This window comes from Xiphophorus hellerii, chromosome 15, assembly GCF_003331165.1.
Source record: "Xiphophorus hellerii strain 12219 chromosome 15, Xiphophorus_hellerii-4.1, whole genome shotgun sequence".
Taxonomy (NCBI): Eukaryota; Metazoa; Chordata; class Actinopteri; order Cyprinodontiformes; family Poeciliidae; genus Xiphophorus; species Xiphophorus hellerii.
In genome coordinates, this window is record NC_045686.1 from 24,121,070 (window position 1) to 24,134,201 (window position 13,132).

A 13,132-nucleotide genomic window follows, 5' to 3' on the forward strand; every position below is an offset into this window, starting at 1 on the left:
GCTACTATTGTTGTCTGAAGAAATACATCGCTTCAAAAGCAACCAATCAGAGCGAGGAGGGTCTTAGTGTTGTCAATCAACCTCAGATACCTACTACTCATTGTGCTAATGACAGACCAACTCAGTTATGGGAAACCCATTTATCTGCCATCATCAGTGGCTATGCTAACTAGCCTGAGCATTCGCAACACACTCTCTTATCAACACAGCAGAGAGAAAAGGAGCAATGGGAGGTAGGAATAATCAATCCTGTCTCTGATTGGTTGTTTCTAGTTAACAATGGGAGAAGGCACAGATTATCTGTCTCACAGCAAACTGTCACTACATGGTGACAGTTTCAACAAATACTTAAAAAGTGCTTTTTTAATAAAAGTTACATACTGCAGCTTTAATGAAATCGAAGAAAATAAGCTTCACATTAAACTGATTGGATTTCTTCAACATGATTTTTGTGACAAATATAAGTGCTAACTGCCAGAGAATATCAATGATAGCTAAGGATTCTAAGGTAGTAAATGCTTTGAGTTTTACTCTTAAAGGTCCTTTACCTTTCTACTTTGATATAGTTAAAGACTGCTGGCCACTGACTGACTGGCTTGGAGGTCAGAGGGATTTCCACATCGTCTCTCCCGAGGTTGTACACAAACACAAGTTTGTCATTCTTGATGGCCAAACCCATGTAGTCCTTCCTGCCCTGCAAACAGAAACAGAGTTTATTTCCACACTGTGAGTTTTTACATGGCTTTACCATCTTATATCAAGCTGGGAAAGATCATTTTAATTCTGTATTTTACTAATTTTAAATATCTGGCTCTCATGTGCGCATACCATTAAGGTTTATGCATGGGCTATTATTCCAAATAATACGAAATTGAACAGACAACTCAATGGAAAACAACAGACTCCCAGAGAAACCACACTGACTGGCTGAGAGTTGGAACAGTCATGAGATGAACAGATGAACTCCAAGTTGAATGGAAACAATTGCACTTTTGTCTCAGGCGTCTCCTGGAAACCCTCAGTCTGGGCCAACTGGCTTGCTTCAAAGCTTTTCACACTAACTGCCAAGATTAGCAGCGAAGAGAGCGTCTCTTCCCTGCTCTTTCTCTTTGCCATGACCACCGGCTTCAAGTCAGGGTAAACAGCTTTTCTCTAACCCTAAAAAATGCAATCTGCCTGGATTCCTCACACTTCTGTCTCCCAAATACAGGATGAAGCGGTCCTCTATGGGGTCTTTGTCTGGGTCCACCCTCATGAACAGGCTGATGGACTGTCACCGTCTTCAGCTCCTCCGGGTTGCTGGGCGGATGAACCTCAACTGAAGACCGTCCAGTAAACTTCATGGACACCTGAACCTGAAGCCAAATGAAAACCATGTGTTAGAGCTTCTTGTAATATGAACACTTTATACCCTAACCCACAAGAAAGAAACAAAGAAAAGAAGTATAAGTGGATAACTGTAGTCACAGGTAGTTACATCTTGGACTATTTGAAACACATATCTCTGTCCAAAGTCATCAGCATTTTCAGACTTGTGTTTATTCTATTTGTCAATGTTCATTTATATTTGTCTTCTAAAAGAAAAATAGTTGGGAGACACTGCTTTCAGTAGCTGTTCTGAATAATTTAAAAATTTTATACAATGTTTGTTCACAATCATCAAATCACACATAGCACTAATTACTAAAAATTTCAGATGTCCGAACACAATAAACACAGACGAACAAAGATGATTAAGCCCTGTTGGGACTTTAACTGGAACTGAATGCTTTGGTCAGATCTAACAAGACGACTCTTCTCCAGGTTAAATTTGGCATAAACAAAAAATAGCATGTAGAAAGGCACCTAGTATCCACTACCAGTAAATGTGGTCTTTATTTTATTTATTATTTTCAATCACTGAATATTTGAATTCAAATTCAAGGTGGGATTTTCTAATATTATTTAGAGATTATTTTACTGCAGTGGAGTAATATGGCTCAGTAAACTGGATGGAATCGAGGTTACCAAGTAGATCCCATGTTCTTCACTGTGACTGTGAAGTGGTTTGTAGTCAAACATAAACGTAACAAACTAACTTTCTTGGCCACACTTCTGGCTTGAGCGATGAGCTCTCTGATCCTCTGGATGTTGGTGGTCACGTTGTTCACAGGCTTCTTCTCTTCAACCACCTTCAGCTTGTCCAGCAGCTCAGGAACAAGAACATTCAGGTTTTCCACTGCAGGACAGATCCGGGAACATGAGCAGAAATTAGCTTATGACTTTTATTTTTTTTAACTGTTTTCACAACTTTCACACAGAAACTGTTTTAAACACAAACTTTTCACCTGCTTCCTTGGCAGATGCAACAGCATTTTCGTATGCAGCAGCAGAGTACTCGTTGTTTCTCATGTTGTGAGCCCACTGCTGCACTTTGTTGTTGATAGGAGTGACGGTCTCAAGCACCTCTGCTGAGCGGTTCAGAGTCTCTTCTGCCACTTCCAAGGAAAAGTTCAGACGCTGAGGGGTTCTGTCTGAAAACGGTTGCAGATTGATGAGAAACAGAAAAACAGAGAACTGAACTCAGTCAGTGAATATTTCAGTTTGATGAAGGAGGACTATTGGAGGTTAAAAACTGATTCAGACATGGTTAATAAAAGTATGACAATTTGCAATACAGAAAAGAGACAGTTCAGTTTTGTAGATCGTATTCTGTTAAAGGGGCAGAATTATGTATTTTTGAGGCACACGGTGGCATTTTGTAGCACAGCACTACGTTATCTTCAGTTGTTATAAAAATGTTGTATAGCCTATATCAAATATGACTCAAAAGAAATTTTACTTTGTAATATAACGCCTTAAAATTGGGCCTCTCTGGCTTTAAAAACTCCTGCTCACAACGTTTTTACCAGGGTTTCACTAGGAAGTGATTCTATAATGAGTTTGCTAATTGTTGCTGGCTAGTCTGAAGGAGGAGGATCAAAGAGGTAGGATATGTGAGGCAGAAGCCTGGCAACTGCAGCTCTGAGGAGGAGCTGCATCGCGACGGCGGAGATTGGTCCACCCAGGCATTTTGCACAGCTGAATGGTTGCCATGGAAATTAGAGGATTTCTTAAACATGCATAAAAGAATCAAGGCAGCATCCAGGTATGTTTGTGATGAGGGAACAGAACAGAGTCGAAAAGGTTCTTAAATTGAATCTCAACTAATGAGTCACGTAGTTCGTTTTGTGATTGTTATTGTGTACAAAAACGGGACTTGTTTGGAAGGCTAATTGGAGCTAATGCTAGCGGACTTCTACACGTGTGTGTAAGCTAGCTGAAGGACTGTGGAGTTCATTTGAACTTGTGTTTTGCACTTTTTGAGAGAGTTTTCACTCAAAGAACATTATTTTGGTTTCTTTATTTTATTTTATTTGATGCTTCTTTATGGGTTTGTTACAAAAACCAGATAGGTCATTTATTTAGGACATATGTGAAGCTGAGTACCGAGGCACAACATTAAAGGAGTATTGCGCCTTTTTCAGTTCTATATTAAGAGTAGAGTTTATATGAGATGTAAAATATTATTCTATTGAAACAATGAACATTGTTTATAGCTGAGGTGCTTAAATGTTAAAATATATTTTATTTATGCTGATTAAAAATGGTAAAAGCTATTAGATTAGTTAAAAGCCATTCTATATACTTCTACTTTGATAGTTAAATAGAAAAGGTCTCAGAAAAGGGGACAAGGTATTGGATTTAAAGCACTAACTGCAAAGTTAACATGGTTTAGAAAAGTAAAAGCTATTTGTGAATTAATTTTGTCATTTGATGGAATTCATAATGTTAAATGGAGCATGTTAAAAGAATGATTATTTGGTTTACAGCTATTTCTTATGTAATGAAGCTAATGGTTCTCTACTGAAGTATGCAATACCTGAAGTATGAAGTATATGAAGTGTGTTTATAACACAGAAGTAATAATCTTCCAGTTTAATGTGAAGGAAGCTCAACGTGTGTCTCGTCTTTCTCATACCACAGCATCACACATTGAGGGAAGATCATTCTCTACATTACCCTCAGCCATCCGCACACACACCCACACACGCACACACACACACACATATAAATATGCATATGTATATACACACTCTATCTATCTATCTATCTATCTATCTATCTATCTATCTATCTATCTATCTATCTATCTATCTATCTATCTATCTATCTATCTATCTATCTATCTATCTATCTATCTATAGCCATATATATAGAGATAGATGGATAGATAGATAGATATCCTGCCCCTTTAAGAGGTCATGAACAATCAGTATCTATTTTGCGGCTCCAGGCTCAGTTTCTACTAGTTCCCCAAACGGATGAACAAAGACACCCGGACATATTCTTACCTGTCTGAATCACCCGGATGTCATTCACTATCTCTTCTAGTTTTTTCTGATTTTTTTCCATGGTCCTCTGAGTCTCCTCGATATATAGCATACCATCAGCCACTTTCGTATCTACATCTGTGAAAGAACAACGAGTTGAGCAGCAGAAGCACACCACACAGTACAGACAGTGAAGGTGCCGGACACTTGGACTTTTCCTACCATGCTGTTCTGATCTCAGTGTAACAGATTGCCGGAAGGCATTTTCACTCTGTGTCACCAGATATCCAAGCTGGGTTTTAATCGTGCCAATGGCCTAAAACACAAAAGAAAACTGTCACTAAAGTCACACTGACTCACAAAGGTAGAACAATGTGGAAGGCGAACAGTAACGGGCAGCATACGTCTTCTGCTCTCTGAGATAAGTTGTGCGTGGTGAGGGAAGTGATGTTAGCATCGTCGATGTATTTCACTATGTTGTTATAGACGTTGGCAGCACTTATTGCTCTCTGAACAAAACCATTGGCATCGCCTTCTTTCAGATCCCTGGAGAAGATAGATTTATAAATCATTTAAAGTGGATAGAAAAAACAATTCACTTGGGAAGCACAGACAGGAAATATTGGGCTGATATTGACATCGATGACGTCCCCGCTGCTTTGCTGTTTCAGTTAAACTCCCCACAGTCCTGCACTGTCACTGTCACATGACCAACTCCTCCCTGTTCCCCCCAGAAACGAAATGCAACAAGATGGAAATAAATATCAATTGTTAATATTGGTTGGTTTTGCTCAGGTTAGTTGGGGAGCGGTAGCATTTCTTCAGACGCTAATAATAGCTCGGGTTCCATCTTTTCACAGATTATTTGTTTCAAACTGTCATGACATGGTGAGAGTTTTAACATATATGTAAAGACTTTTTTAAAATAAAAGTTACACACTGCACCTTTAATTTGCTATTGTGTAACATAAAAACATCCAAATTGCAATAGAGCGGCATTGCTAAAAAAAACAAACAAAACAGAATCCTTTCATTATCACAAAAGCATCTCCACAAGTTAACTTTTTGAACTGATTGCCTGCGGGGTGCCAAAGTGTTCACATGGCAAAACTACTTCCTGTTTCAGCAACATGATATGTGTGTGTACAGAGGTTTCTGTCCGGTTGCAGAGAGGTTTCTCACTCCTCCAGCTCGTAGGCTAGCTTCTCCAGCTCCGCAGCGTGATCATCGGCCTTCTGGACCAGGTCTCTGTCGACCTGCGACAGACGCTCCGTCTTCTCAGTCAGCTTCTGGCTGGCGCCGTCGATCTCGGCGTGGTACTCTGTCACATTCTGTAGAGGTTGACACACAGCTCAAGCCAGACATTTACATATTCTGTATCAAAAGAAGCATTTTGGGGTTTTTTGTTCTGGCTATGTGACACCAAAGCAGACTCCAGCGTTCCTGTTTCAGGTCAATTAGTATCAATAAATTCCAGATTAAAGAGATAGAATTTTTTTTTAACCTCAAACTTTAACTGATAATTTTACTAAGAACCAAGCAAATGTATGTTAACTTCTGACTTTGAAGAAAGCTTATGACTTGAGTCAGGTTCTTTCCAGTTTGTTGGAATTTTGGTCCATTCCTCCTGACAGAACTGGGTCAGATCGGTACGTCACTTGCTCAAACGCACATTTTCAGATCTCCCTTCAAGCTTGTCAATTGGACAGAAGTCATAGCTTTGTGATGGCCAGGCCAAAACATTAGCCACTTACTTACTTGAACCTATGCTGAAGGTCATTGAACATTAGGAGGAGCCAGTTGGGACCAATTTACACTGATTGGCTGATGTTTCAAGGAGATGCCCAAATATTTCCACAAAATATTCTTTAATTATGGAGTGCTATTTTATCAAGTGCTCCAGTCTTCACTCTCCTTTGTATGAATGGATTGCACTTGATAACTAAACATAAAATCACAGTTTGCTCTTTGTAGGTTAATACTGAGCAGACAATTGTGCAGTTGTAATTTTTAACAAAGCTAAAGTTTAAAGAATAACAGCACCAAAATGTGAATAACGTGTTTAATTATCACTATGTAGAGATAGCTAAACATTATATTTAGCTGTCCACCATCTTACCTGCGCCATAGCGTCCACCTCAGCCACCATCCTCTCAGCATCAGAGATGAAGGCTCTGCTGGTCTCCAGTGTGCCGTTGATGGCCAGCTGGTCCTCTGTCAGCCTCTGCAGTTCTGTCTGGAGACAGAAAAACAACACTGGGGTCATTTAGAATTATTGTATGCTGATGCTGGGTGGGGTTGTCCTTTTCGTTAAGTTAAAGAAAATGACTTTTTTAAACCTCTGAGTATTTTATGTGAATAGATAAATGTGTTTCCAAAAACAGAGTAAAGACTGCTTAATATCATATGTCAGGAAATATTAAATGGTTTCCATTTAATAATGTGAATAGGACTACATCTAAGGTCAGACAGAGAGGCTTGGAGAAAAAAATTGGAGGCGAGGCAGAGATGGTTTAGACGTGCAGAGCAGGTAAACTGGACATAGTGCTCACTTTGTACAGTTAAATTTATTGGTTGACGGCTCCCTAATATTTCCACAAAACGGTCTTTCATCATGAGGCCATTATGAAAGAACATTATGTCATCATTATGGCATCGGTTAAATGTGAAGATGCCAGATGGGAGTAAATGAGGAAGATCACAGAATTCCTGTGCGTTGTGATGAAGAACATGAAGGCGTCTGGTGTGACAGAGGAAGAAGTTTGAGACATGATTGGATGGAAATAGGCCTGTCACGATAACAAATTTTGCTGAACGATTAATTGTCTCAAAAATTATTGCGATAAACAATAATATTGTTCGAAGACCTTTTTACACTGATTTAATGGAAATGACGTAATAATGCATGCGATTTCCTTCCAAAGATAGATACACTTTATTTTCAAAAGAACACTAAACACTGGAACTGATAAACAAAATAAACAAAACAACCAAAAACAAAAATAAAATGGATTCCCAGTCTCCATTAACAAAAAACTCACTTGAAAAAAACCCTAAACAACATAAAGCCAAAGTGGAAATAAATACTGCATTCAACCAAAAGAGGGCAGATTATGAAGTCTGTATATTATGTTGCCTTAAAGTAATAATTAGATTTAAATAGAGAAAATGGGCACATCGACTACCTGATGCAATAATTCACACTACATGATTTTTTGCTCCTATTTTTCCCCTTACAACAATCTTAGAAGTTGGTCTTTCTAAGATTGTGTGGTGTGTTACGGTAGATCGTCGTTGCCGCTCCGATCTAAATCAGTTTTTTTTCCCCGACTGGGATCGTTAACGCAGCCTGTTGAATGTGACAGGCAGCCAATCAGAAAGCGCGGATTCTCCTGGTGCTTTCTGAGGGTAAATTACGTCGGGGAATTCCAAACAGCTGACACGATGCAACCCGAAGTCCAGCGGACATCGGAGATGATATGTGGAAACAACATTAATGTTGATTCAACATTTTGTGCAAAGAATATAGAAATGACAAGGGGAGGAGTTGGAGCGAAATTGCTACCGCAGTTGATAAACCGGTAACTTTTCAGCTGTTCTTCGTTAACGTGACGTAAATAGGTTCTAATGATTTTCATTCAGTCAGGACTTTACGCTGACACTAGCCACATGCATTGCAGGTAGATTGTAGTAACGCATTGATTAATGCCTGGTTTTAAAATGAGTTCACTGAACTTGTAGCCATTATTTTGTGCCCATTGTTGGACACCACACGGCAGGAACGAACCCGATCGAACCGTTATACCTAGGATTTCTGTCGGCTAATGTGTGGTCTGTCAGGTTTTGAAAATGGGCCGACAATCGGCCGACAGCTCTAAGATCGTGTAGTGTGCGCTGGGCTTTTCACTGAGGAAATGAGGAAGGGAGGGTCAGTGGAGAGCACCGGAGTTGAGCCTTTTTTCATTCAGTGTCATCAACTGAAAGAGAAAAAGGCCGGAAGAGACGATAATGCCGATAATTGAAATGACGTCGATAGTTTTAATTTATCGTACTGTAACGATTCTGTGTTTTAGTTCCGCTGGGGTTCATATGGTTATTTGTATTTGCTATAAGTTGCAATGTGATCCTTTTTATTATATGTAGTGTTATGGGCTTCCCCTGTCTGACTCTGCTGGCTCCCGCTCACATGTGATAATCCTGTCATGTGGGCGGGGGATCGGTGGAGCGGGAGTACCAGGACCGGAAGTGGGGTGAGTTCAGAGGGGAGTTAGCAGTGAAGCTAACAGTTGAGTGTGCCCATTTGTTAGAAGCGTGAGCTGCAGCCTCAGAAATAGCAGCTTGTACTTATTTCTAATAAACCCTGTTGGCGGGACTAAATCTGCGGTGTTGGCGTCATTACAATATGATTATCGCGACAGGCCTATGTAACACACACATCGCAGTGAAATAATTTACAGAAGTTGCACCTATAGGAAACACTTTCAGCACTTTCCTGTGTCACACACACACACACACACCCCCACACACACACACACACACAGATTGAGCTCTTTGTCTTTCATTTCTGCACCAAGAGAAGCCACCAGAACCACATAGGCCACATTGGTGCCGTGACTCGTCCAGAACTACATCGGACCGGGCTGGTGACTTCTGATCTTCACGTCGCTGGAGCTCCACTGTACCATCTGGGTTTTCAACAATAGTCTAAGTAGCACATCTGAGTGTTTATAAATCCTTCTGAAAGGATATTTCTTTTGAATGCTTTTGGACTTTTGTCAAAATGAGTTTCAGTAATTTTGGACAATCAAACATGACTCCACTCTGTAGGGGTAGAGGTAGAGGGTTCTTTAACACCCCTGTTCCATTTTCAATGGGTGACAAAGTGTTGGATGGGGCATTACTTGATGTAAATACTGAAAATGACTCATTTGTGACTGGGGAAGCTGTTACACCCAGTAGTCAGACCTGTCCTAATATTCAACCTCGTCAGTGTTCTAGCACTTCTATCCCAGATTCTCATGTTAATAATGCTGGGCTAGTTGATCAGATGAGCACTATTGTCAAACAAATAGGGCAACAGCTGGCTGATAGTGTTGTGGCACACCTGAACTCAAGCACCCCAAGTGGTACTGCAATAAAAAATACTCAAAATGAGAGCCATCAAGTTCCATGCAGCTCATTAGATCTTTCTCAGGTCCAGCTTGTCTCCAGAAGCCAGGCAAGAGAACCACCTATTTTTAAAGGGGAGAGTTCTGATACAGTTACAGTTGATGAATGGGAGGACTCAATGAAAAGTTACATCAAAAAGAGTGGTGTACAGCAAGAACACCAACCTGAAGAAATCCTGATCCATCTTAGAGGCAGAGCAAGGGATGTTGTGAGGTGTGGAATACGCAACTGTGGAATTGATGTTCAGCACAATCCACAAGCCATCTATTCACTTCTTCGCAAACATTTTGGGTCCAATCAGTGCTCCCCGTACCACTTGCTGATTTTTACTCTTTACTTAGGAACAAAGCGCTTTCAGAGGGAGATTGTTTGCAGATAACGGCGGATTTAAACAAGCATTGTTTTGTGAAAACATGTCAAGGCAACATTACTCCAACAGTGAGAAAGCTGAACAAGGCTGGGTAGAGAACAGACCATCTCCCATTGAGCTCCAGAGAGAGATCCAAAGACTTGGATCTCTTTTGGAAAAGGAGAGAGCGAGATTGTTTGACGAGACCCAAAAGCTGGAGACCACCCAAAGAGAACTGGAGGACACAAAAAATGAGTTGCAGACGCAGAAAGCCATCAAGAAGATTTTTATGAACAGGACCATAGAGTTGAAGACAGAACTAGACGCAGTAGAAAAGTTTAACAGTCCAGCGACTCTCAGCCCTGCTGTTATTGCTTCTGACATGACGAAAAAGCAACTGCAACAGCACTTACAGGTAGCTGATAATGTCAGCAAGGAAGAGTTCATGACACAGATTAAGGCAGAGAAAGAAAAAAATAACGCCCTCCAAGAGGAGCTGGACCACATCAAGGCTTGCTACGAGGAGCTTCAAGCCAAATCCAAGAAGAAACTGCGGGTTGAAATGCAGCTGATCTATGACGACGACAATGAGAAATATCTGCAGAGCGAGCTGAAGCAGATGAAGAGGTCATACCGACACCTAAAGTGGAGGTATGAAGCAGATGTTTCTGCCCTTAGACAGCAAAATGAGGATTATCAGCTTGAAATGGCTCGTGTGAAAGAAGCTCATTTGGAAAAAGCCAAGAATGACCTTGAGCTTATCAACGCACTCAGAGAAGAAAAGGACGATCTGGACCAGAGAAAGACAGAAGAGTTCTCTGTCCTGGAAAAGGAATGAACTATGACAATAAGACATCTTCAATGTCTTCTGGACCTGGCAACAATTTCTTACGAGGGACTTAAAGCCAGACACGAAGGATATGTTTCTGGTCTAATGCAGTAGGCAGAAATATTTAAGCAGAACGTAGATAAAGAGATGGAAGCTTCTTCACAAAAAATCAACGAGCTTGAAGCTGAGAAGGACAATCTTCAAAAAGAACTGACTGCCTTCCAACAACTGCACTCCGGCTGTGAGCTCAATTGCAAAACAGAGCAGGAAAATATGGAAACTGAGCTTCAAGACGGAAATGAATTCGGACCTCCAAGACAAAAAGTGACAAAGTGTCAAGAACCAAATAAGAAACACACGACCAACATTTCTGACCCTGCAGCCATGAATCAGGACCGTCTCTTAAAGGAAACCCTGTCAGAGGACATTGATGTTCCTCATGCATCTCCCAAGGAGGTAAATGATCTTGTGGAAGTGGGTGATCCCGAACCCATCGAAGTGACAGACAGCTGTGTGGAAAAACTGTCTGAGGAACCAGTGGAGGCAGTCGGCAAAAAAAAAATCAGTGTGGAAAAGGATACGAGACAGTTTGAGGCTCAGGAAATCACAAAAACAGAAGAAAAGCAAGTAAACTACTTAATCGAGCAACTAGGAAAAAATGTCTAGTTAATTTCTGAACCGTTTGCAAAACCCCAAATTACATCTCATATTTTAGACAAAAAAAAAGGTCAGCACGGTGACGCAGTGGTTAAAACGACATCTTAACAGAAAAGAGGCCTTTGTTCTCAACCAGGCGCCTCTTTATGTGGGAGTTTGTCTGTTCTCCCCGTGTTAATGGAGGGTTTTCTCCGGGTGCTCCGGTTCCCCCCAGGATTTCAAAAATAATGTAAATTGGGGTGATTGACTAATGTACATTAAGGTAGTATTAATTTCTAAAAAATTGAATTTGCAAACGGTTCAGATTAGAGAAACATAATGTCAGGTGAGAGTTGCTCTCCACAAGTTGCCCTTTGTCACCAGTTTCTAGATGCAGTCAAGGTTTTGATGGGATCCGTTTTAGTGGCCTTAGCATCGCGTCTCTGCTTTTTGCAGATGTGACGAGGTCCTATTGGCTTCAACAGCTCTGAGCAAGTAACCTTTGTTGTAGGCCTAACAAGGCAAATGCCTGAACTGGAAAAGGAGTGGCCCTTGCTGGCCCTTGGTGGCCCTGCCCATTCAGATTTCTGGCTCCCCACAAGACATATTATGAAGATACTTTGAACTAAGCAATAGCATGCATAGCTAATGCTGATGTTAGACCAGTGAGTCACTAAGGAGAGTCTTGAAGCTCAGCACAGATGGACAGAGTACAGAAAAGATGTTGCAGTTTTTTCCAAATAATCATGTAAGTTGACTAATGTTGTTGTGTCCACAAAATGTTGGTTACATGATGACTAGTTATTCATACCAATATATCATGAAATGCCTGTTAACATGAGTATTAATGTTGCTGTTAACTTATGTAATATTCCTTTATAGATAGTTGTTGCCAGGAATAAACCCAGTTCTCTTTATTTTCTTTGCAAAAGTTGTTCTCACTGTTGCTTTTGATATATTTCAAAGAAATGTTTATTGTCACAACAGAAGGAGCAAAGAGTCAGAGAGGAGACAACAGACCAGAGGTGATAGTCTGATTTAATGTCACACAGAGATGTTTCATTTTATGTAATATCGTCAATATAATTGAATACTGTAAGCCTTTCTTACGGTGTACATGGTACTTTCTGCTATAATGTAAGGCCTAAGTGAGGTTTTTCTATGTGTGCTGTATAGGCCTGTCACAATAACAAATTTTGCTGAATGATTAATTGTCTCAAAAATTATTGCGATAAACGATAATATTGTCTGAAGACCTTTTTACACTGATGTAATGGAAATGACGTAATAATGCATGCGATTTCCTGCCAAAGATAGATACACTTTATTTTCAAAAGAAATCTTAACACTGGAACTGATAAACAAAATAAACAAAACAACCAAAAACAAAAATAAAATGGATTCTCAGTCTCCATTAACAAAAAATTTACTTGAATAAAGACTAAACAACATAAAGCCAAAGTGGAAATAAATACTGCATTCAACCAAAAGAGTGCAGATTATGAAGTCTGTACTATGTTGTCCTTCAGTAATAATTAGATTTAAATAGAGAAAATGGGCACATCGACTACCTGATGCAATGATTCACACTACACGATTTTTTTGCCCCTATTTTTCCCCTTAAGACAATGTTAGAACGCCGGCCGTTCTAAGATTGTCGCTTACGATTTCGTAACCGATCATCCTGTAGTGTTTGGTGTGTTACGGTAGATCAGGATGTTCAATACGTCGATCACGGGAAGGTTTTGAGTTGATCTCGGCAGTAGGTGACAAACTGAACGCCGCCAGGACAATGAG

General features: G+C 40.2%; 1 protein-coding gene across 1 annotated transcript in view; it reads right to left on the reverse strand.

The window, feature by feature from the left end:
- Positions 1 to 13,132, reverse strand: part of lama4 (laminin, alpha 4) — a 45,808-nt gene that overhangs the window by 12,647 nt on the left and 20,029 nt on the right. The window contains 10 exon segments of the mRNA XM_032584535.1: positions 549 to 694; positions 1,190 to 1,270; positions 1,272 to 1,355; positions 2,079 to 2,218; positions 2,328 to 2,513; positions 4,374 to 4,490; positions 4,575 to 4,668; positions 4,757 to 4,898; positions 5,535 to 5,683; positions 6,472 to 6,588. Coding sequence (XP_032440426.1) covers positions 549 to 694; positions 1,190 to 1,270; positions 1,272 to 1,355; positions 2,079 to 2,218; positions 2,328 to 2,513; positions 4,374 to 4,490; positions 4,575 to 4,668; positions 4,757 to 4,898; positions 5,535 to 5,683; positions 6,472 to 6,588 — 1,256 coding nt within the window.